This window comes from Trichosurus vulpecula, chromosome 6 (genome assembly GCF_011100635.1).
Source record: "Trichosurus vulpecula isolate mTriVul1 chromosome 6, mTriVul1.pri, whole genome shotgun sequence".
Lineage (NCBI taxonomy): Eukaryota > Metazoa > Chordata > Mammalia > Diprotodontia > Phalangeridae > Trichosurus > Trichosurus vulpecula.
This window is the reverse complement of record NC_050578.1, coordinates 200,616,310-200,641,509: the sequence shown is the minus strand read 5'-3', so window position 1 is coordinate 200,641,509 and position 25,200 is coordinate 200,616,310. Positions and strand designations below refer to the sequence as shown.

The 25,200-nt window shown below is 40.9% G+C and overlaps 1 protein-coding gene across 2 annotated transcripts in view; it reads right to left on the bottom strand.

The window, feature by feature from the left end:
• Positions 1–22,841: 22,841 nt before the first annotated feature.
• ZBTB49 (zinc finger and BTB domain containing 49) overlaps positions 22,842–25,200 on the bottom strand; it is a 34,508-nt gene continuing 32,149 nt past the window's right edge. Inside the window, exon 9 of one of the 2 annotated variants that reach the window (XM_036762283.1) lies at positions 22,842–24,313. In XM_036762283.1, coding sequence (XP_036618178.1) covers positions 23,646–24,313 — 668 coding nt within the window. In that variant the 3' untranslated portion in view covers positions 22,842–23,645. The remainder of the gene's footprint in view (positions 24,314–25,200) is intronic. The other variant, XM_036762284.1, reaches the window with a different exon arrangement.

Here is a 25,200-nt window from a genome sequence, read left to right as displayed (position 1 = left end):
ACTCTATCCATTGTGCCACCTAGAGGACCACTGATAGCCTGTCTGTTCTTTAAAACTCAATTTAAGTATTTTTTTAAAAGAGCTTAGTACAGTGACTGTAACATAGTAGGCACTTTATAAATGGTAACTATTGTTTCCTACAAGAAGTCTTTCCTGATAGCCCTTATTAGTTACAATCCTATCCCTCTTTAATACACCTAACATGTTATTTTGTATGGCAGTATTGCAATTTTTGTGCATGTTCTGAGATCCATGAGGGCAGGGATTGTGTCTTATCTTCACTCTCATTGTGCTGGATTCAGAGTGGATGCTTAATGTTTGTTGAATAAATAATAGCTACCCTACAGGTTACACTCTGGAGCACCTAATGCTGACTGTGTGATTTCTTTGCTGGGAATTTCTGACCCCATCAACTGGAATGGTTCTTCCTCCTGGAGCTATTCCAATGGATTACATCTGCGTAGCTGAAACAAATTCTCAAGTCCCTGGTGTCATACTCTGTCAAATTATCAGCTGATGCTTCTAAATAGCAATTAGGAACCATGCTGAGGCAGAGCACCTATCCATCAAAAGCCAAAAAAGGGGGTAAACAATCCAGAGAGCATAAAAACACAAGCTCTTATATTCAGCTTCCAAGGAGTTCTGCCACTTAATTCATACACATACAGTGATGTATATGTTCACATATGAACACGTATTCACACACAAAACTCAGAAATCTCCTCTCTCCATATCGACTGACAACATTCTCATTTCAATGGAATTGAAGAAGTATTAGATATTCTTTCTGCCTTCAAGAAACCTATGGATTTTTCTTTTAAAGATTAGGTCTCCCTATCTTGCCCAGGCTTGACATTCACAGGGGCCCATTCCCACTGCAGATTGGCATGGGAGTTTTGACCCTCATTAGACAAGCTAGTACCCCCTCCAACTCTTGGGGTCTCAGATGTCAGCAGTAGCAGTAAAGCAGTGAAGTAGAAAGCAGCTTCTTTGGAGTGGTTTAGAGCAGTGGCAAGGCTCATCCAGCAGCTGAAACAGAACCATGAGAGGTGATCCCACCATGATATAGTCCTAGAACTGTGACTTACTGGCACATGTTTCTTCTTTCACCATGGCAATCTTTACGTTGGGTTTACTGGCTAGATTTCTTTCTCAAAAAACCAAGCCTTAAACCCACCTCACTCTGGAACTTATGGATAGGACAGTAGGTCCCTGCCTTCCTAGCACAGAGTGAATGTAAATAGCAAATGATAACTGTTTCTCTTTTGGGCAGGAACCCTGAGGATCTTCCCCTCCTGGTTTGATTCTTTTTTTCTTTTTGAGTTTTTGATTAAAGGGTCCATTCCTTGACTCACTTCTTAAAGAGGTCTATTCGTTGAATGGGCATTACGTCACTCAAAGTGAGAACCTGAAAACACCTTAGCCTAAAAGGGCCAGGGTCTCCCATTGTATCCTGTACTATCTCCAGCCATCCTGGTGGATATCAGGCCACTGGACCCAGATGGCTCTGGAGGAGAAAGTGAGGCTGGTGACCTTGCACAGCCCTCCCTCACTCAAATCACGTACAAGCGATGTCATCATTTCCCTGATGTCATGGTCCTCTTCAAGAACGAAGGACAAACACAGCAACCTGTAGGAGATCATACTTCTTTGTTTGTGGCAGTTGGGGGGCAGAGAATGATTCTGTTTGATTTTCCTGTGCTAGTTACTTTGCTGTTCTGTCCTAATTAAAAGAGTTGCTATTTGATCTATGATCCCTGCCTGGTCTTTTGAAAATGCACCGGATGGGGGCTTGCCCAATATTTATATAACTATGACTGCCCAATACACCTCCAACTGAACCTGGGATGACAAAGGTTCCAGAGCCATTACACCGACAATCTATCTGGAAGAAGAGACTGAAAAACATAGAACAGAAGAGGAAAACTTCCAAAAGCAGCATGTGATCAAGTCCTAAATTGTGAAGAGTGTTGTAGAGGGTTAGAGGAAAGGGATGTCAATAAGAGCTCGAACGGGCAAGGAAGGCTTTCTGGAAATAGTGGAATTGGAGCTGAATTGTGAAGGATGGGGAGCATTTTGCTAGATGGAGAGGAAGACATGAGCTCAGAAGACAGGCCCATCTAGCTCGCATTTTCTGTGGTCCTAAAAATCCTTCCAACCAGGACCGACCTTTTACACAAATGACATGGTTGTCATTTGAGGATATCTGGCCAGTCAGTCAACAAGCATTTATTAAATGCTTACTGTGTGCCAAAAACTGTGGTAAATGCTGGGGATACAAATAAAGTGAAAAATCACTGTCCCTGCTCTCAAAGAGCTCACATTCTGAGCCCAGGTCAGAGCAACTCCTCCCTCCTTTAGGACTTCTCTGATTTTTCCACCATGCTCCCCCTCTTCAGCACACATACCTCTTCTTCAATGGCCTCTTGCCTGTTGTCTTCCCCCTTCCCCCACTTAGATTGTAAGCTCCTTGAGGGCAGGGATTGGCTTTCTTTCTTTCTTTCTTCCTTTCTTTCTTTCTTTCTTCTTCTTTTCCTTCTCTCTCTCTTTAAAATTTTTTGCCTCTTTCATATTTTTAAAAGTTTTAAAATTTATTTTGAACTTAAGTACAAAATAAGAAAAGAAAAAAAGCATTGCCATGTACACAGCAGAACACAAGAAAGGATTCAATGTGAAGCAATAAATTTCCATTCCAAGAAAACCTATATAATAAATACTACACATTGTTTTCAATGCTGTCCAGCTTTTCTTTGCTTCCTTGTAGGTTTTCTTTTGCCCTCTGCTGTGTAATTTGTACTTATATATTTTCCCTCCTCCCTCCCCCACAAGAAGGCTACAATTAAAAGTATACACACACACATACACACACACAAGCACATGCATACACACACATACATGTATAATATGTATGCACATATATGTACACATAGATATCTATAAACATACACATATACACTCATACACATATATGTAAGACCATACTATGTTTATTTCCTCCTATCATCTGTTTCATTGAAGGCGGATGGCATCTTCCTTCCTAGGTCCAGGTTTTTCCATGTTTTTCTAAATCAACCACCTCACCATTTCCCAGACCACAGAAATATTCCAACCCAATCACATTGTATCTGAGTTTGTCTATAAAGTTTTTTTCCCCAATTTTCTGCATTCTTTCTATTCTTGGTTGCATAGGATTTATTTACACAAAAATTTCAATTTAAAATAATCAAAATTTTCTACTTTATACTTCAATAATACTCTCACTTTGTAATATAGTTTAAGGTCCAATGCTACTGAAACTGCTTCCTTTACATCTTTTCCCCCTTGTTTCTTTGAAGTTCCTGACCTTTTGTTCTTCCAAATGACCTTTATTTTTTTCTAATTCAATAAGATAATTTTTTAGTAATTTAATTGGGATGACATTACATAAATAGATTAGCTAGGTAAAATTGTCATTTTAAAAAATTGTATTGGCCTTACCTACCCATGAATGATAACTATTACTTCAATTATTAAGATCTAATTTTATTTGTATTTTTTTTCATTTTTGAATCCCCAGCACTTAGTATTGCCTGGAACATAGTAGGTGTTTAATAAATGTTTCTCAATCGACATTCTAATGGGAAAGACAACATGGAAACACTTCTGTACATGCAACATATATGCAGAGTAGATGGAAGGTTATTTCAAAGGAAAGGTGGGGGTGGAATGGGAAGGCAGAGAAAAGCTTCTTGCTGTAATTAGGACTTGAGATTTGGAGGGAAAGCAGAGAAGTTAAGAGGGTGGAGATGAGGAGCCAGAAATCTCCAGGCACGGATGGTGGCCAGCAGTGTTCTGGAGGAAAGAGTATCATCCCCTGTAAAACTCTCCATCACTCAATACACAGTGCCTGGAATTCCACCATTAAAGACTCATTCTTTCCTTTTCTATGTCGTCCTCTTAGGAAATCCTCTTTTAAAATACCTTCACTTTTTACCAGGTCCCCTCTTCACCTACCCCTCTGTTAATCCCTTAAATCACTAACACCTCTTTGAATTAATCGCCTTCCTTTCAGAGAGAAGGAGCCTAATTTAGCACATGACCACAGGGTCTCTAAAAACTGAGTGGTGGCAAATGTTTATGTGGGTGGAGGGGTTGTCAAAGCCCAAAGTGTCCCAACTAAAGAACCTTGCCTTGACTCAGCTGATAATAATAATGGTCTCATGCCATCTTCTGGACCAATGGTGTCAAACTCAGATAGAAATGGGACCACTAGGGGCAGCTAGGTGGTGCAGTGAGTAGAGCACCAGCCCTGGAGTCAGGAAGACCTGAGTTCAAATCTGACCTCAGACACTTTACATACTTATTAGCTGTGTGACCTTGGGCAGGTCACTTAACCCCAATTGCCCTGCCTTCCCTCCTCTAAAAAAAACATACCAGAAATGGGACCACTAAACCATGTATAAGGATCCCTGGTGGCCACATGCTGACTTAGAAAACTACATATTAACATTATGTTTTATTGCATTTTTACTTATTTTGTTAAATATTTCCCAATTACATTTTAACCTGGCTGGAACCACACTTGGGAGTGTTGTGGACTACATGTGACCTGCCATGTGTTTGACAACTCTGCTTTGGACCAACACACTTAGAAGAGAAGTAGGCTATTTTTCCAATTCAATTCTATGAAGTATTTGTTGTTATCTATAAGGCACTGGGAAGAAGCACAAAGATAACAATGGTACCAAGAGCCAACATGTATATAGCATCCTATAAAGTTTAGAAAGTACTTGACAGTTCTCTTCTCACCTGGTATGCTTGTACACAGTTGGTGCTTAATAAATGTTTGTCAAATCTAACTGAATAGTGGCCAACCCCCTGGTGATGAGCTGCTCCATACTTAGCTAGGCTGGTTCTAGGACAAGAGACCTAGGCTTTCTAGAGGGCAGAAACTGTACTCTCAGTTCACTCTACTCTGTGTCTGCTGCTCTCTTTGGTTTCAGCTCCATGGAACAAGATGCCCTGGGCCAGGTGCCCACTGGTGTCCCATCTCTGCACCTTTTCTGCCTCCTTTGGTGTGTTTTCTCTCCCCTCCTCCCCCCTCCCCACCATTACATTGTAAGGTCCTTGAGGGCAGGGATTATCTTGTTTATTAATTATATATCCAGAATTTAGTACAGTGCCTGGCACATAGTAGGTGCTTAATAAATTGGATTGGATCAGATTGGACCATACAAAAAAATCTTTCCAGTCTGGGAAGACCTGCCCAAGCTTGAGTACTGTTGGCATAACCATGGAGAGCTCAGAGCTATCTCTATGTCCCTATGAGATGTATGAAGAGAACAAGAATCACTCCAGACCGGAAGGCATGAATGAGCTGCTGTCTGCCCTCTTGCCTCCACCTTCTGGCTTCCCTGGCTTCTTCCTTCAAGACTTAGCTCAGATCCTACCTCCTCCTTTTTCTGATCCCCAACTTCTGACTCCCTGTTAGTTAATTCCACTTTGAGATTGCCATCCATTAAATTGAAAAGATGGCTGTCAATTGGGGAATGGCTAAACAAGCTGTGGTATATGATTGTTATGGAATAGCATTATGCTATAAAAAATGACAAGCAGCATGATTTCAGAAAAACCTGGAAAAACTTACACAAACTGATGCAAAGTGAAGTGAACAGAATCAGGAGAATGTGGTACATAGTTAACAGCGATATTTTTTGATGAATTGTGAATGACTTAGCTATTCTCAGAAATACAACGATCCAAGTCAGTCCCAAAGGACTGATGAGACCTACTATCCGCCTTCAGAGAAAGACTTGATATTGTTTGAATACAGACTGAAGCATTTTATTTCCCACTTTCTTTCACTCTTTTTCTTTTATTTGAGTCTTTTGGTACAAAATGAATAATATGGAAATTTTTTCATGATTGTACCATCTCAGGGAAGGGGGAGAGGAGTAAGAGGAGGGAAGGATAGAATTTGGAACTCAAAACTAAAAAAAACCCAAATGTTAAATAATTGTTTTAACATGTAATGGGGGGGGGATTACATATATAAACATATGTATATATATATGTATATATATATTTAAAAAATAAGATTGCCATCCATGTATTCTGTATCTATCTTGTATGTACCTAGTTATTTAAATGCTCTTTCTCCCATTAGAATGTACATTCCTTGAGGGAAGGAACTGTTTGTTTCTGCCCTTCCTGGTATCTCCAATGCATGAGCACTTAATGAATACTTGTTGACTGATTGGCTGATAGCCATAACTATAAGATAATAGTACTACTGAAACTCAAGGATTGTCTCAACCATCATAGGTGGCGTGGCATTATTTTCCTCATTTTTCAGATGAGAACATGTCTCAAAAGGAAAGCACCTCCCCTGGGAGTCACACAGCAAGCTAGTGGCAAAACAGGAGCTTGGAAATGGAGCTGAAGACTTGAAGACGGGTGTCCAGACCCCAAATACAGTGAGTGTCTTTCTACATTCTATGGTATTGACTCTTAGACTCAGTCCTTGCCCTTAGGACCCAAGCCTAGATCTGAAACTATAACTTACAGATAAATTGCCCAGTGGAGGGAGTTTCCAGGAATGGCATATCCAAGAACTTATAAAATTGCAGGTCAGAAAATAATTTTTAAAAAAAACTGTGTTAGTGAATTAGGTTTGAGATGACCTTTCTCCATACATATAGGTAGGGGACGCATTTCTTCATGTGCTGAATGATAGTAGTATTAGAAACTCGTTCTGCAGGAAACAGAAAGATCCTATTTCTGGCTATTATATTCAAAAGGCTCAGTTAAATAGATGAACTGTGGCATTATGATAAAAAATGAACAGTAAGTGTAATAATTTCCAAAGCAGCAAGAAAGGAGACCTTTAACATATTTCCTTGGGGAGGCTGGGGAATTGAGAGATATAAGCAGCCAAAAAGAAGTGAGCTGAGATTGTACCAGAGAAATTATTTTTCATGAGATACTCGTGTCAGCAGCTTGAAGATGCTTAACAACCAAAAAGATGCTTATTGCTCATGAAATATCATTTCACCCATGACAAAGTCTGAGCGCAGGCTTTGTCTTCATTTGTTCATTAAAAGGTAGGAAGCATTAGGAACATCAGCGCTGCACGAGGCTGGAAGGGGGGGGTAGAGGGACGGGGGGGGGACTCGGGGTCTGATGTCAGAGCTCCCACTCATAGCCCTGTGAATTTGGGCTTCTCTAGGAGGCGGTTTCCTCCTTTGCATAATGAAAGGGCTGTATCAGAGATGCTGATGTCTAAAGAGAGAACGGTGGTGACCACAGTGCCGGACTTACCTTCAGAAAGACCTGAGTTCAAATTTTGCCTCAGCTGCTTATTAGCTGTGTGACCCCAAGGCCAAGGCAAGTCATATAACATTTTCTAGCCTTCATTTCCTCACCTGTAAAAGGGGGATAATAATGGCACCTACCTCACAGCGTTGTTTTGAGGATCAAATGAGATGTACAATAGAAAGTGCTTTGCAAACCTTCCAAGCTCTACAAATGCCAGCAATTATCATCATCATCATCATCATCATCATCATTAAAGTTACACTCAGCTCTGCTAATCTGTGATACTTTGAAATGTAATCCACAAGCATGAAGCCAGATTTGGTGGGAATTCCAAAAGCCTTCCTTGGAGAGTAAATTTGACAGTATCTCTGCCTCCAGGAAGCCTTCCCTTATATTGGGTGCCCTCGGTACTTGTGTATACATATCTTTAATAGTACACGTTTATATTGCATATCATTACGCATCATATATGTTATTGTGTATTACATATATTACACAGTATAGAATGTATAATTCTATTATGTACTATTTTATAAGATACGATGTACTTTTGTAGTTTATATTTTTATGCATTATATATTATTATATATCATATTATACAGTATATTATTCCATTATATACTAGTTTATAGGATACTATATACTTTTATATTCTATATTATTATGCTTTATAAATTCAATAGAATATATTATTATGTATTATATAATACACAATATATTATACATGTATTATTATATGCTGTTTTATAATACATACTATGCTCTGTTTCTAGATATTTGCTCATATCAGCTTCTGATAATTACTCTGTTGTTGTATGTAGATAAAAGCACAAAACTTTACCAATGGGGTGCTAGATGGCTGGACGTGAAGTTAGGAAGACCCGGCTCCCTAGCTGGTCTTGCACACCTACTCACACACTGTATGATTACATCCAAGTCCCAACCTCTCTCTGCTCCAGTTTTCTCAACTATAAAATAGGTTTGAAACCAAAAGATCCGGATTCAGATCTTGGCTCTGAGACTCTGCTCTGTGTATGGCCTTGAGTAGCTTTGATCTCTGAGCCTCAGTTTCCTAAACTGAGAAATGATGGAACTGGACTCACTAATCTTTGAAGTTCTCAAATCCTACATTGAATGGATGAATTACTTGTGAGAAGTTATAGAATCATAGTGTCCTGTACAGTTCTTCCTAGTTCTGCCCGGAGGAATGGGCCACCACAAATAGGAAGTAAATGGAGAGGTGGGGAATGGGACAGATGAGGAATAGGCCTTTTATTTTTTTTTAATTAGATAGTTAATTTATTTTTAGTTTTCAACATTCACTTTTATAAGATTTTTATTTGTAAATTTTTCCCCTCCTTCCTCTCCCCACTCCTCAAGATAGTATGCAATCTGATATAGGCATAGGCTATATACATACATTCATATTAAACGTATTTCTATATTAGTCACTTTATGAAAGAAGAATCAGAAAAAAAGGGAAAAACCATGAGAAAGAAAAAAAAAGAATAGAAAATAGCATGCTTTGATCTGCATTCAGACTCCATAGTTCTTCCTGGGGATGTGGATAGCATTTTCTATCATGAGTCTCTTGGAATTGTCTTAGATCCTTGCATTGCTGGAAAGAGCCAAGTCTATCAAAGCTGGTCATAGCACAATGTTGCTGCTACTGTGTACAGTGTTCCTGTGGTTCTGCTCACTTCACTCAGCATCAGTTGATGTAAGTCTTTCCAGGTTTTTCTGAAATCTGCCTGCTCACCATTTCTTATGGAACAATAGCATTCCGTTACATTCATATACCACAGCTTGTTCAGCCATTCCCCAATTGATGGGCATCCCCTCAACTTCCAATTCTTTGCCAGCATTGCTATAAATGCTTTTGTACATGTAGGTCCCTTTCCCTTTTTGATGATCTCTTTGGGATGTAGACATAGTAATGGTATTGCTGGATCAAAGGGCATGCACATTTTTATAACCCTTTGGGCATAGTTCCAAATTGCTCTCCAGAATGGTTGGATCAGTTCACAACTTCATCAGCAATGCATTAGTGTTCTAATTTTCCCACATCTTCTCTAACATTTATCATTTTCCTGTTTTGTCATGTTAGCCAATCTGATACTGGTACCTCAGAGTTATTTTAATTTGCGTTTCTCTTAGCAATAGTGATTTAGAGCATATTTTCATAGACTATAGATAGTTTTAATTTCTTCATTCAAAAGCTGCCTGTTCATATCCTCTGACCATTTATCAGTTGGGGAATGACTTATGGAATAGGCCTTTTATTAAGTACCTACTATGTTCCAGGTACCGTGCTAAGTGCTTTACAAATATTATCTCATTTTATCATCACAACAATCTTACGGGGTAAGCTCTATTATAATCCTCATTTACAGAGGAAGAAACTGAGGTAGACAGAGATTAAGTGATTTAGTCAGGGCCATACAGCTATTAAGTGTTTGAGGCTAGATTTGAACTAGGGTCTTCCTGACTCTAGGCCCGGTGCTTTGTCTATCCACTGTACCTAACCCACCCTAGTTATCATGTGTCCATTTTTTAGGTTGAAGCTGGGGTGGGGATGGGGGTATGGCTAAAATTCTTGCTAAGAGAGATACCAGAAATGTATAAAATCCAGAGGACAGTGGCCAGAGATATGTGGTTTTGAGCTTAGGGGCAGAAATTAGATTGTAAGCTCCTTGAGGGCAGAGGCAGTCTTTTGTATTCCCAGAGCTTAGCACAGTGCTTGGTACATAGTAGACACTTAATAAATGTTTGTTGGTGGATTGAAATGGAATTAATCAACAAGCATTAATTAAGAGCCTACTATATGCTGGGCACTCTGCCAGGCTGGAGTTACACAGTCAGTCAGCCAATCAACAAGCTGCCTGGGGCCTCCTCACCCTGGGACTCCCATCATCTCCTACATTCTCCTCTTCCCAGAACATCCATCCGCCATGCTGGTCTCTCTCCATTGGTGAGTTCCTCTGGGTGAGAGGTGCTCCATTTTGGGGAGGAGCACAGGGCAGTCAATCTTCATTCCACTTCTGGTTCTGATTCTGACTTTCTGGACTTCCTCATCATTTCCCCTTGTAAGTACCCTTTCCTCAACCCTTTTTAGATCCACTAGTGTATTGTCTACCCACCTTAGAGTGTAAGCTCCTTGAGGGCAAAGATTATGTTTCTTTTTTCTTGTATTTCTATCCCTGACACTTAGCACAGTACCTGGCATGTAGTAAAGGTCATCCTGCCTTTCCTTTTCAGCTGCTCTGTTGGGATGGAAGGAAATTTTCTACATGGACGACAACTCTGGTACTTCTCTCTTCCCTTACCCAGTATTTCCGAAACCCTGGTGCTTGTTTTCTTCTACCTAATTTACTTACATATACAGGCCTCATCATCATCAGAGCTGTAGAAAATGACCAGAGGCAAGGCTAAGGAAAAAACTTCCATATGAGAATAGGTAGCGGGCCTAGAACCCTGAGCATATAAATCCTGCTGTCCCCTCTTGCTCCATACCTGACGCCCCCCTAACTGAATCCTCCATGTTTGCACCTGATTCCGATTAATGCTTGGTTCAACCTGGTCACAGTCCCTGCGTCTGGCTTGTCTTATTTCCCTAGGATAGACCTCCTTGGCACAATTCAACCACCAGCAAGGCCCTTCCCAAGTGAGGATTGTTGGCCTTCTCTGAGTTACCTCTGCTGGCCTTGGACACCATGAGTTGTTGTGAACGGTCTGTTATCTAAATTCAAATAGTATAGTTTTAAGAATAATTTAGAGCTGAAGGATTTCCTGTCTTGTTGTTAGGTGACCGTGAAGATAATCAAAATGCAATACTGAAGCAATCATACTTGATTCTCTTTATTTGTTATTACCACGACTCAGAGAAACCCAGAGTAGCTGGAAGTCACATTTCTAATACTGCCCAGTCTAATGCGGCCGAAAATCTCAAGCCCTCCATTTCTCTTGGAAATCTTTTTTCCGCTTTGACTCATCCATCACATCGTGCATCCCCGCTGGGTGTTTCAATTATTCATGACTGGAATATTTATTGTGGAGCTCACAGTAGCTGCTTTCCATTTGCAAGCTGAGCTTTTGCACATGACGAGAGTCGAAATGCCAATTTTATGGTTTAAGGCCTCTTTATTATCTGTTTAAGCAATAACATCATGGGATACAGCAGAGGTGTAAAGGATGTAGCTTCGTTTTAAATATTAGAATTTCATCTGTGAAAAGATCTTGGAATCACTGCGTCAACTTATAGAAGACAGACTCTGTCCTCATGGAAGGTGGATGAAGGAGGAAGGAATTATTTCATAGTATTTTTTGCATAAAGTGTTTTTCTATGGTAAAACTTGGAATCTAGATACTCTAGAAAAGGGGAGAGGGCACGTGGGAATGAATCAGTCACCTAAACATCAAAAGTCGGCAGATAAGGAGTCCAGAAAAGGCATTCTTTGTTTGTTGGCCTCGAGGCATGTTGGTTACTAAGCTCTGCCAACGTATTATGAGACAGGGAAATCAGCAAACAGGAGGGTTCTAACATTCTATCACCTTGGGTCTGTTCTCGCACAAGAATTCTATGTTCTGAAGTCTCTTCTGTGTTCAGTATTCTAAGGCAGGGCTGTCCAAAATACAGCCCACAGGCCTCATGTGGCCCACAGTGCGATTTTATGCAGCCCATCTGTTGGTTTTAATTTTCATGAACGAAAATATAAAATAATAATTTGCATGGAATGCATATTCGATTTTTTAATTCCATCACTAATAAATAATCTCATTGATGTTAATTTTCTTTGGTGTTTTTAAGCAATATTACAGACGGAACGTATCAATGGAATTTTCAATCAATCTGTGAGATGCGTTCCATCTGTATGATGCGGACTGGTCAGTGTGCACCTACCTTTATACTGTTATGTTGTCGCTTCGGTGTTTTGTGCTTGCCTTCGCACTTTGCCCCTTAGCCTGTTGTGTTGATGAAGCGTGTTCTATTACACTTTCTGTTAGTGGACTGTATTTTTTATTCTGGGTGCAGCCCTCGAATAATCATTTGTTTTAATGCGGCCCTATGATAACCTAAGATAACAGGGACAGCCCTGTTCTAAGGTCCCCTCCAGCTTCATTATTAAAGTTCATCAATCAATCAATGAGCATTTATTAAGTGCCTACTATGTGCCCAGGCACTGTGCTAGGTCCTGAGGTTACAAGTAAAAAGCAAAAATAGTCCCTGCCCTCAAGGAGCTTACATTCCAAGAGAAAGATAAATATATCATAGATATGCCCAATCTTTATGACATTTAATGGTGTAGATGCCTTAAATTCAGCATGTCTACAACTGAACTCATTACATTTCTTCCCCAAGCCCTCCCCTCTTCCTAACTACCTAACTACTGTAAAGGGGATCATCATCCTCCCAGTCCTCCAGGCTTGTGACCAGCCCCTGGTTACTACAAGTTCATATTTCCCCTTTGTGGGAGGATCACACAGTCCATCGTTGACATGGAGTAGCTTTCTGTTGGGTTCCCGGTAGAGTCCTAAAGTTTCCTCTTCTCTCTGTGCCCAGTTTATCTTCATCTTCCAGCGAAGACATTTCTGTCAGCTGTTCTAGGACACTCATAGGAAGTTCAAAATCTTATGACCTTTTGAAGTTCACAAGGACATCCTTTGGTCAAGTGGAGGGAAGAGACAGAAGCCCTTCTCCTCCCTCTTTCCCAGCCTTCATCTTCTAAGATCCTTCTTAGAAGCTTGGCTGGAACCACTTCCTCTTAGCAGGCCTGCTATTAGACTACTGTTTTCCAAACTGGTTTGCTAGTTATCCAAAACTCATATGGTGGGACGAAGTCCCTTCAGACAATCCCGTTACACTTCCTGTGTGGCATTTCATTTTATCCAATGACTTTCACCACTTCCAAATTGATTAAATTGCTTCCTCTTAATTTAATGCCTTTGATTGGTTGATTGATTCAATCTCATGTGATAAAGTTGCTGCTTTAGGTGGGCTAGGGTGATTGATTAATTGAGTTGACCTCCTCCCCAACCCTTACACCAGTATCATGTATATATTATGTTTATCTGTTTAGATGTCTTAATCTCCTACCAGACTGCAAGCTATATGAGGGCTGAGACTAAGTCTTACCTACATTCTGCTTTTCCCCCAATACTGCGCACAGTAGGTGTTTGCTTAAAAATATTGGTTGAATTAATGTTGATTCCATTACATAAGGCAGAACAGAAATATAGGCCACATTACCGGAGAACCTATCATCATTTTTAAAAGATTTTAACACGTGGATGATCCATGATCCATCAAATGGATATTCTAATGAATGCATGATCACAGGTGGAGATCACAATTGCTTCATGAACTCTCCTTCCATCTTATTTTTGTCCATGTGTTTCTGTAAACCTTCCACAGAGGATCCATCCATCTGTGGATGGTACCCGGACTGTCCCTCTGTTAACCCATGCTCTTTCTGTATGACTTGTTTTCCCCCTTTTCTTCTCATCCATGACATTAGTAATGTTGTTTGTGCCACTCTGCGGATGTTATCCTGGGTAATATGATATAGTCTCATTATAACTACCATGCCTGCAATTCACAGCTTCACGACATCAGAGGAAAAATGAATGGGGGTTGGCGGGGAGGGGAGAAGTGATTTAATTGGTGCGGAGGACTCCTGGCGAGGAAATTCACTCTACATATTAAGATAGCAGCTTTTTCTGCACTTTGTAGTCTTAGAGAGTCATCTCAGGGAATTAAGAGGTTAAATGATTGGCCCAGAGTGATTAGCCCAGAGCTAGTATATGTCTGATTATGTTAAGAACTCTTGCGATCTCATTGCTTTTGGACTGCCGATCATCCTGTTGACCAATAATACAAAAGGAGACAAAGGGAGCAGAAACCTACTTCCTTCATCCTAGTACGCTCTGCCCTGGTCAAACCTTACCTGAAATATCATGTTCGGTTCCAGGTGTCAGATTTTAGGAAGGGCAATCAAATCACAGACCCGCAGAACATTAAGAGTTAGAAGGGACCATCTCATTTTATTCACACTCCAAAGTAATCTCCACTATACCGTACCCAACAAATGGTTATCTATATTGTCTGCTTGGAGACCTCCAAGGAAGGGAAGCCCATCACCTCTCAAGGTAAGCCATTCTGATTTTAGATGCCTTGAATTGTTATGTTTTCCTGACATTTTAGACTAAATTTGTCTCTCAAACTTCTACCCACTTTTCTTGGTTCTGCCCCATGCCAAAGAGAACAAGTATCATTTGATAGTTATTTTCTTCTCCAGGCTAACCATGCCCAATTCCTTCCTCTGATCCTCATGTTATGGACTCAAGGTTCTTCACCACCTGGTTTCTTTCAATTGAACTCTCTCTAGCTTTTCATTATCCCCTTTTATTTGTGATGCCTAGAACTGAACATACTACTCCAGAATGAGGGCTGACAAGGCCAGAGTACAGCAGGACTATCTCCTGTTCCTGGAAGCTATGATGCTCTTAATGAAGCCCAAGATCACATCCAGTGCTCAACATGGTGGCTTGCACATAGTGAGCGTTTAATGACTGACATGAGCTTTTTGGGCTGTTGCATCACACTACTGTTTCATATTCAGCTTCCATTGATAAAACCCAGGCCTTCTTCAGAACAATCAGGGTATCCATGCCTCTGCACCTTGCACTTGTGAATTTAGTTTTATGGCCAAGTACAAGCCTTTACACCTTTCCCTCCTCAATTCTCTTTTATTAGGTTTAGCCCAAGGTTCTGGCCATTCCTTATCTCTCTAGATTCTAATTTGGTCATCCAGCTTATTAGATGTCCTTCCTAGCTTTGGTTCATTTGCCAATTTGGTGACATTAATGGTCATTAATTTCTGCAGATAATGGTGACATTAAAATGACCAAGCTTGGCCCCAGAGAAGAAATGAAAAAACAAAACAAAACAAAACATCTCCCTGCCTTCATTGAAGATGGTGTGGAACATTTCAACCATTATCAGGCACAATTGTATCCATTCTGACAAACTACCTTTCTCTCTCTCTTTCTTAATCTTTGTTACAGGTGATGGCCCCCCAGGTGGGGAAGGGATATATTCAGAAATCAATGTTACAGAAAAACAAAAGGCATCGATAAAAATTAAGATACAATTTTTAAAGGAAAAAATGATTACAAAAGACCCTGAAGCTTAGCAAGATCCTTTGGAATCAATAGAGCTGCTGCATAGAATTTGACTTTGTCGTCTCTACCCGAAATTTAATTCTTCACAACGTTTTTTTAAGGGCATTTTTTGTAACTCAGGTAACTGGGCTACTTAGATTACTAACCAAAAATGCCCTCTCCATACCCTACTGGGAAGTTACTGTCATATTTTGTATAGAGGTGATACAGTCCACTGGCAAGTGTACTCCATGTGGAGTTTCCAAGGCCTGACTGTTGCCTGCTAGCTGTATGAGCTGAGGGGGCCCGCTTCAGCTCTCTTGGGCCTTAGTTTGCTTTTCTATAAAGTAAGAGGTTTAAAGTAGATAACATGGAGTCAAAGGGCCTGGGTTCAAATTCCACATTCGTCACTCATTCACTACCTGTGTGATTTTAGGCAACTCACTTAAACTCCTTCCCCCCAGGGGCAAATTGAATCATTTGCATCATTTACAAAAGGAGGAGCTTGGACTGGAGGGTTTCTTTGGTCTCTTAGCTCTAGATCAAAGACCCGATGACCTCCAAACCCCTTCTTGCTCTAAATTCTATGAAAACATTCAATGGCACGCTCCACTACTCATTATTTGAGGCTATACTGCCACCTGGTGGCCAAAATCAAGCTTCACAAAAAGCCTTTCAGTATTCATCAATTTGCTAAATGCTCACCTAGTGTAATACACTCATTTTACAGGTGAGAAAACTGAGTCCCAGAGGGGGAAACATCCTCTGCAAAGGCACATAGCTTAGCATGTATCAGAGGCAAGTTCATCTTCATCTTCAGATCTGTTGTTTTTTTCTCCCAATTCACTAGATTTCATAAAGCCTCTTAGTTAAAAGGTCTGCGAATCCATTAAAAAAATCTTCCTTTAAACTGTTCCTTCAGTAGAATGCGAATTTCTTTAAAAGCCCAAAGTGTTTCGCCTTTGTCCTGTCTAATTCAATTCGATAAACATTTATTAAGCACCTACTATGTGCCAGGCCGGGGATACAAAAAGAGAAAATATTATCTAACGGGTGCTTGAAACTGGGATCCAGAGGGACCTGAGGGCCTTCCAAGGGAAACTAAGTCATGGAGACTTTGGATGCAGGACTGGATGAGTGCCCCTCAAGACACAAGGGTGAAGCCTCAGATCAAGTCAGAGGAAGGGGCAAGATTGTATGTGTGTGTGTGGTGGGGGGAGTGAGTGGGGATGGGGGTGCAACTCAGCCCTTCCCCTTTGGTTTCTACCATGAGAGGCTATTGACTTGCTATTCCATTCCACGTGGTTAGAAGGAGAGAGCAGGTGAAGCATTGCTAGCCACCTGCTACTTGCTGCTGATGGTAACCAATCAGGAGTGCGCCCTGACTGCTAAATTTTCTGTGTGAGCATTTGCACCTCAGAAGTAGGCAAAAGAATCAGTTTATTCTTTTTCTTGATTGTCTGGACTTAAGAAAATGATGGAGAAAATGTTAACAATACACATTAAATTTAAAGTGTGTCCTGGAACATTTTTTCCCCCTGAGGAACTGGTTGTTAAATATTTACCATCATACCCTCACCCACCAATAAACTTCTGCAGCTCTGAGCTGGGAGCCATGAAGGAAGGAGTGGAGATAGATCCTATAGAGCAGAGGTTATTAATCTAGTATCCATGGACTTGTTTTTAAAATAATATTTTGATGAATGTTTTTCAGTATAATTGGTTTCCTTGGTAATCCTATATATTTTATTTTATGCATTTAAAAGCATGATTCTGAGAAGGGGCCCATAGGCTTCACCCAGACTGCCAAAGGGGTCCATCACTCACAAAAAAGTTAAGAATAAGAACTCTGCTTGAGAGCATCATTGTGGAGGCAGAGAGACCCTGGGATGGAGAAGAGACCAAGGCATTGCAGTGGGGGGAGGAGGGGTAGACCATAGAGCAGAGGCTGGAAGTGAGTACAGGCTGAGACTGAGCAAAACCGTTCTCGTAGCTGCCATGACACTCCAACAACCAATGGGATTGGTTTGGGAAAATGATCTCAATTCCTGGAGCTTTGCCTCTCTGTTTTTTGTATTTTGTTGAGCTGAGCAAGCAATCCCCTTCTGTCATCTTTCCCAGGTGCAGGTGAAAGTGGGGTGAGGAGGCCGAGGAAGGAAATGATTGGGTGAAATGATCCAGGAGAGGGAAATGCTCGACAGTTTCTTTGAAAGTTTACTTTATTGGGTTTTAATAATTGACTGAATTTTAGAAATGAGATTTGCTGGCAAAAAATGGGGTATTTCCTATATGTTAGGAATTGGCGGGGGAGGTTCTGGAAATATATAGATCGTTCAATTTTTTAATATTTGAAAATGGCATTTCCTTTCCATACAGATCATTTGTGAAATCCAGGCGCCACCATGGCAGATAGAATGAAGCACTGGGAAGGGGACGTGGGCAGTGGGGATGCTGTAGCCTTTGGGGAAGTTTTCACCTGGCTTTAGGCTTGAATGTAGCACTGCCTGCTGGGCAAAGCAGACATTATATTCTTTTTCAGGTTGATCTGACAGCCGGCTAAATTGGAGCACCTCCCTCCTGTCACCTGGAGAGACACCAGGTATGTACCCTGGATGTACACCGAGCCTGAGCTGCTGTCACAAAAACAAAATATGGTCCGGAAGGAAAGGTCATTACCAACTGAGCAGGTCAAAGAAGGCTTCACCAATGAGGGGGCGTCTGAGGTGGGGCAGTAGAGAAGAGGTTGGGAATGGGGATGGGAGATCAGACGCTGTGTTTGGGGCACAGTCCAGTTTGACCTGGAGTACTGAGTCTGTGAAGAGGGGCTCGGGAGATGAGGGCAGGAATGCCAGGATGGTTCCAGACGGTAAATGATGCTAGGAAAAGCAATCCGTGCTGGACTTGTTGTCGTAGTAAAACCTGGGTTCAAATCCTGCCTCTGATCCATACTAGCTGAGCTACCCTGAGCAAGCCACTTCACCTGACTCTCGGTTTCCTCATTTTTACAATGATGAGGTCCCTTCTAGGCCTAAAGCTATGATCTCTCGACTCTTCTAAAGATCCGCATTAGTTCTCTGTGTTCCTGGTTTGAGAACCACAAAAAGCAGACAGCATGCGCTCATGATTACGATTTATCCTATGGAGAGCTTGATTGTACCTAGTTGCTTGCTTGTTGCTTTTCCACCTCGATTGGGAGCTCCTTGTGCGCGGACTGCCTTTTCCCTTTCTCTGTGCCCCTAATGCTTGGCATAGTGCTTAAGCTTTGGTGTGACCTCGGGCAATTAACTCCACTTCCCCGGGACTCAAGCTTTCTCATCTGCAGCATCCCATAGGCAAGGGCCCTGGGTCACGATGCAGGAGAGCCGGGTACTATTGTCCCTCCTCAGCTACCTTGGTAGGGTCACTTATAGAATCAGAGATGTGAGAGATCTTTCAATACTCCCATTTTACAAATGAGGAAAAGGAGACCCAGAGAGAATGTAGGCTTTTTGAGGGCAGGGCTTTTCATCGCTCTGTCTTTGTATCCTCAGAACCTGGCACACAGAATGCATTTAGTAGATGTTTGCTGAATAAAAATGAAGAGGAGGGAAGTGACTTGCCCAAGGTCACTCAGATCCTCCCACTACAAAACTAGGGATCTTACGACAGCATTATGTTGCCTGGTTCTCAGTTTCCTCATCTGTAAAATGAAACTGCTGGTCTATGATCTTTATAATGCCTTCCATCCCAAACATACCAAGGAAAGCCAGAAAAGGTGGTAGATAAGAAGTAATTTTGGGGGGACGAGGGGTGGAGGTGTGGAAGTCAAGAGAAAACAAGGTATTAAGAGTGGTTGACAGTGGCAAATCCTGCCAAATGATCCAGAATTAACTTCTAAGAGAACACCGTTGAATTTTGGGATTAAGATTGTCTTGCTCTTGGTGAGAGTACTGAGGCTGAGGGCAGATTCTAAGGGGTTGAGGATTGCTTGGTCCATCACTGTATGGAGAATACACTCTTCTCTGTGATTCTTACTGGAATAAGGAGCAAAGCGTTTACTGAAGACTAACATCGGACTTTACTCCCAGGGAAACAGGTTGGGGCTTGAAATAATAATGGGCAGATGAGGTGGTTCTTTGGGGTCCATAATGAGAAATCTGGGTTCACGGTCCGGCTCTTACAACTTCCGGTTGTAGGGGTCCTCTCTGAACCTCGTTTATGCTTAGCTGTACAGAAATGTGAGCTATCTCACAGTAAAGTCTAAATGTTTAATTAGTTCACCTGCCTCCCAGATGGACCACACCCAGGAGGAGTTTCTAATTCAAGAAGCAGGGAATAAGGAAATATACCATTCATTTTAATCCCATGAACATCTATGAAGCACTTATTATACCCAGAGCCCATTTCAGGTGCTGCAGGAGATACAAACACAAAGACAACTTCTTCACAGCTGGGATCCTAATGCAGAATCTTCTGACTCATTCCTATGCCGGATCCTATAAAAACAAAGGGGTTGGAAGAAATCTCTACGGCTCCTTCCATCTCTAAACCTGTGAACCTAATACTTTGGGTTTTGATTACTGCTCTGCGACCTTGGACTAACGACCTGCTGCAAGATCATTTAATCACCCAGTTCCTGATGCTGATGCCTTGCCCTTGTTCTTTTGGGCTCTACAGGACTCTGGCAAGTGGCTCTTAGGCCTTTGCCCCAGGCCCTTGGCCAGGACCATGAGAAATTATTACAAGGCACCTTCATGCAGCCTTAGCACTTGGTAGTGAAAGAGCTTATTATATTCCTGAGGATTTTGACAGCCTTAATGGGCATCATCTAACTCGGTCATGCTGGAAACCGATAAAAGGTAACCTGAACTGCTGTGCCCTGGGAGGAAATGCATTTTTGTTTCCCATTTAATCAAAATAATTTACATTCCTGATCTTTTGTTACAAGTGATGTCTCTTTCAAACAGCTTGGCTAGTCATGAATCACTCCCATCATCTTGAGCTTATTTTTAACATTTCTGAATGTGCCCTAAAAGCAAATGCTATTAAGTGAGCCATCTATACTATTTTTGCACATAGACAAGCAATGAAAATGAATTCACAGGAGGAAATGAAAGTCAAAGTTTTGAAAATTAGATCTCCTGGTAGTTCCTAAATGCCAGGCTTTCCCCCTCCTTGAACCTGGAACATGCAGTTCCTATTCTATGGACTCTCAAAAGGCATGCTTTTTTTTGGCATAATAGAAAGAGCATTGGATTTGGGAGTCAGGAGACGTAGGTTCAGACTCGGACAAGGTGTAATCACATACAAGTCATTTAAATTTTGTTTTATATGCAAAATGGGGACATACTACTTAATTTACAGGGTTGGTTTGTTAAGAGGGTTAAATGATAAAATGTTAATGCACATTGTAAATCAGAGAGAACTATAAAAATGTCAGTTATTATTAATATGGAACAGCTCTAGAACAGAATCCATTGAATTGCAAAGCTCTGAAAAACCGTTTACTTCTTCTAGGGGAACCAACATTTAAATTCCGGGCTTACTATTGGAATAGCCATTCTAGCAATGCTTGGACTGAATGTCTTGCCAAGAGATGTTGCTAACAACTGAGGGAACGGTATTTCTTCCTAGGTAAGGAAGGCTCCAAGCTATCATAGGAATAGAACTAGAGGGTGAAGTTTTCCATTTCAACGGAGAGACCAAGTTGAAAACACTGGCAGTGGCAGTAGCAGGAACAGATGGAGGACACTTTCCAGCAGACCTTCTCCAATCCTGGTAGCAGCACATGGAGCCTGCTCCTTTCCTTGGTTCCACTCTTGGCATATTAAGAGTCCAGCTAAGAATGACTAAGTTATAGCTTCTCAGAGAAATTAATGGAACACTAGTGAATTCATACTATTGTCTGTTTTTCCTTTCTGTTTTACTAATGCAAAGGGTGACATGGTTCATTACCAAATATCTCAATGCAATTTTAAATTTCGCTTACTGGTTATTTGCATTTTTAAAAACCAATGATTTACTGGATACTGGGTTGATGTTTTAGTTATAGAAGGATGGGGAGTAGTCAGAGGGACTTGTAGATAACTGATCACACTAAATTCAACTGGCTGGGAGACCACCTTCTTAGTTTGGCAATAAATATTGATTGCCTGGAGTCTCAAAAATTTTATGAATTTCATTTACGATCTGTATTTTTTTAAAAAAGTCTTCTAGCTTTGCAGAGAAAGGAACCCACACGTAACTGGGACCTTTGCGCTAGACAAGGGCTTCTTAACTATTTTTGTGTCACTGATCCATTTGGCAGCTTGGTGAAGTGTATGGATTATTTCTCCAAATGATGTTTTTAAATTCATAAAATATAGAGGATTACAAAGGAAACCAATTATGGTGAGAGTCATATAATAATATATTTTTTATAAAGTTAATGGACTCTAGGTTATGAATCCCTTCATAAACAAATCTCATTATCTCTAGGTGGGTCACTTTGCCTTTCAATTTTTCTCCATGTCTCCTGTTATTTTTGGATTTCTTTTCTTCATGCCTCCAACCTATTCCTTCTCAATCTGTCTGCTACATCAGATATGTCAAAACATGAGACCCTGGTTATATGTGGCCCCACTCCTGAGTGTGGTCTGAACTTGATTAAAATGTAATTGGGAAATATTTAACAAAATAAAAATAAAAAAAAAACCACAATTACATTTTAAAACCAAGTCAATATGTGGCCCACAGGGATCCTTATGTATGGTTCAGTGTTTTTATTTGACTTTGAAACCACTGGTCTACACCACTGTCTGAGCAATCTTCCTAAAGTACGACTATGGTAAAGCCAATGCTGCTCAATGCAAAATTCTTCAGGTGCTACCCGATGCCCAACAAATAAAGTGCAAACTCCTGATTTATGACATTAAAAGGCTTCTCAAATCTGGCTCCAATCTTTCCCTGTCTGGCCTTATCTTTTACTGCTCTCCTTTACGCATTTTACACTCCAGACCAACCGAGCTAATCTCTGCTTCTTGTTCTTATCCAGCCTTCTTCTGCTGCTATGACTCTGCTCAGGCCATGCTCCATATCTGAAATGGGTGCCCCTCTGCCCAAATACTCCATCTGTGGGAGTCCCTCTCTTTAAGATCCAGCTCACATTCCACACCTCCCCGCCTCCACAAAAGCTGAAAATGCTTAAACTTCTGGCATTTATTTCATCCTCCCCTTTTTTAGTTATTTGTGTATATGCCCTGACCCCCATCTATAAAGTCTCGAGAGCAGGCCTCTGCTGTATCTGTCACAGTATACAAACACCTAGCAGCGATTTAGACATAGTAAGCACTTAATGGTTGTTGAACTGAATATGCATATCTACACATACATATATATAAAATATAGTATTATATTCTACCATAAAATAAGGCAGTTTCCATTTATTAAATTACAGTATATGAGTTACATATACAAATAAAATCTTTGTGCAAAATATTAAGGATTTTTAAAAATATATATGTATATAAAAATGCTGAAAATGCAAATCTTATTTTTTACAAATGTAAAAATAAAATTTTGGATACACAATTTTTACCATCTGGGGAAAAAATGCACAGTAATTATCATCAAGTGTATAGTAACATATTACCTAAATGTTATTAATATCATGTAAACCAATAGTTTATAAACGCTCTGGCTTTTCTGACTCAAGCTATTATCTGCAAACATGTAGGGCAGTGAAAAGAAAACTGGATCGGTAGTCAGGCAGACCAGGTTGAAAAAGCTCTGCGTAGACCTGGGCAAATCGTTCCAACCTCTCTTTCAGCTTCCTCCTCTGTAAAACGAGAGGTTTGGATAAGATCTCTGGAATCTTTTTCCATACAATCCTACTCTACCTATGAGATCATGGACATGTCATTTCTTTGGGGGGAGGGGGAGAGAGGTGGGAAGGGAAAGACTACCTCAATTGTCTTATTTATAAAATGGAACAGAGGCCTTCTAAGGTCCCATCCAGATATGGTCCGTGACCGTAATCTGGGCTTTGCCCTAATGATGGGCCAAGGCTGATGTTATAACGTGCCTTCTCTCTACTCCCAAGGGGAGGGAATTGGTCATTTTTTCTTAGAATGGTCAGAACGGGGCCAGCAGAGTGAAAAGTGGTTCAAAAATCTGGTTGTGATCCCAGTTTGGCAAGCTCCAAGTTGAACGAGAATTACTAGTATGATATGTTACTGATCTAACTCATTTTCATTTTGTAAAGTCTTCATAGCTAAACCCCAAAGAGTCATACTGGAAAAAAAAGGTCCTTCAGAGCTCCTGTAAGGGGCAGATGACGACCGGTTGCTCAGTGTATCATTACAATGATTGTCGAGAGCTGCCATCGATGAACGAATCATGGACATACTATCGGGCTCTTCTGCAGCTGAGGCAACTACCTCGGGGAAAGCATAAGACTGATGAGGTGTTTGCTGCAGCTGTGGTTTGGGGAGTTTAGCAGCATCAAGACTCAATTTCTCCTCGTCAGTAACTTCATTTTGTTCAATCATGGATCTTAACTTGCAGTAGGAACCTGAAGAACTGCCATCAAATTCCAGTGAAGAATTCCCTCCTGGACGAACAGAGAGCTTCATAGATCCTGGCAACAAAGCAACCGACACATCTTGGGAAAAGGAGTCTGAGCTCTGAGACTTTTCAAGATCAGATGTTTCCTCGGCCTGCACAAACTCATCGTGTGCTGCTGGACTCTCAGTGCTGGCCTTACAGTGCATTTTTTTGTGTCGACGAAGCACAGCAGAGCGAGAGAAGCATTTGTTACAAATTTCACACGTATATGGCTTTTCTCCAGTATGAGTTCGGACATGCCTCCGTAGGTCACCTGATTCCCCAAAGCTTTTCCCTAAAATTAGGACAAAAGACAGAAAATTGTTTGTTTGTTTTTAAGAAAAAATGATCATTGAAAGATTTAATTTTTTAAAAACATTTCCCAGTAGTAATAACTCACATTCATATAGTACCTAAGGTTTATAAAACACTTCCTTCCTCTGAATAACCTTGTCTGCTCTTTTACAGTTGTGCACATGGGTGGCATGAGCCAGCTGGAACCTCCAGCCTGGTGCTTTTTTCACTCTACCATACCACGTCATGGGAGTCCTGTCAGAGCCTATGAGAAGCAAATAAAACACTCTAGAGTAAATGTCTTATGTTCGAGAGGAAAAAATCCCTCTTTTTTTTTTTACCATTTGATATGACTTTATTGTTCACAGGCTCCTCTGACCTGGAGCTTTAATGGATTTGTGGTTATTCATGTGGAGCAAGAGGTTTGGACTAGACAGCCTCTATGGCCGCACACCTCCACTACTTATGACGTCTCACTGATGGGCCGTCAAGGCCAGGGGCCTGCCGTGGTACAGAGTCACATATGAACAACCTGGACCATTACGGGAAATAGCCTCCTTGAACCAGTCCTTCCTGCCCACCTATTCTTCCCTTTCAAGTCCATCCTTCACACTAATGCCAGATGGCCTACCTTAAACAGGCCATGCTACTGCTCTGAACAATAATAATAATGACAGTTAGCATTTATATACATACTGCATTAATGTTTTGCAGAGCGCCTTACAAGTGTGACCCTCACAAACATCCTAGGAGGTAGGTGCTATCAGAATCCCCATTTTACAGATGAGGAAACCGAGGCAGACAGGTTAATAGTGACTTGCCCAGGGTCATACAGTTAGGAAAAAAAAAGCTTTCAATGATCCCTATTTCCTTTCTGAGTAAACTTCA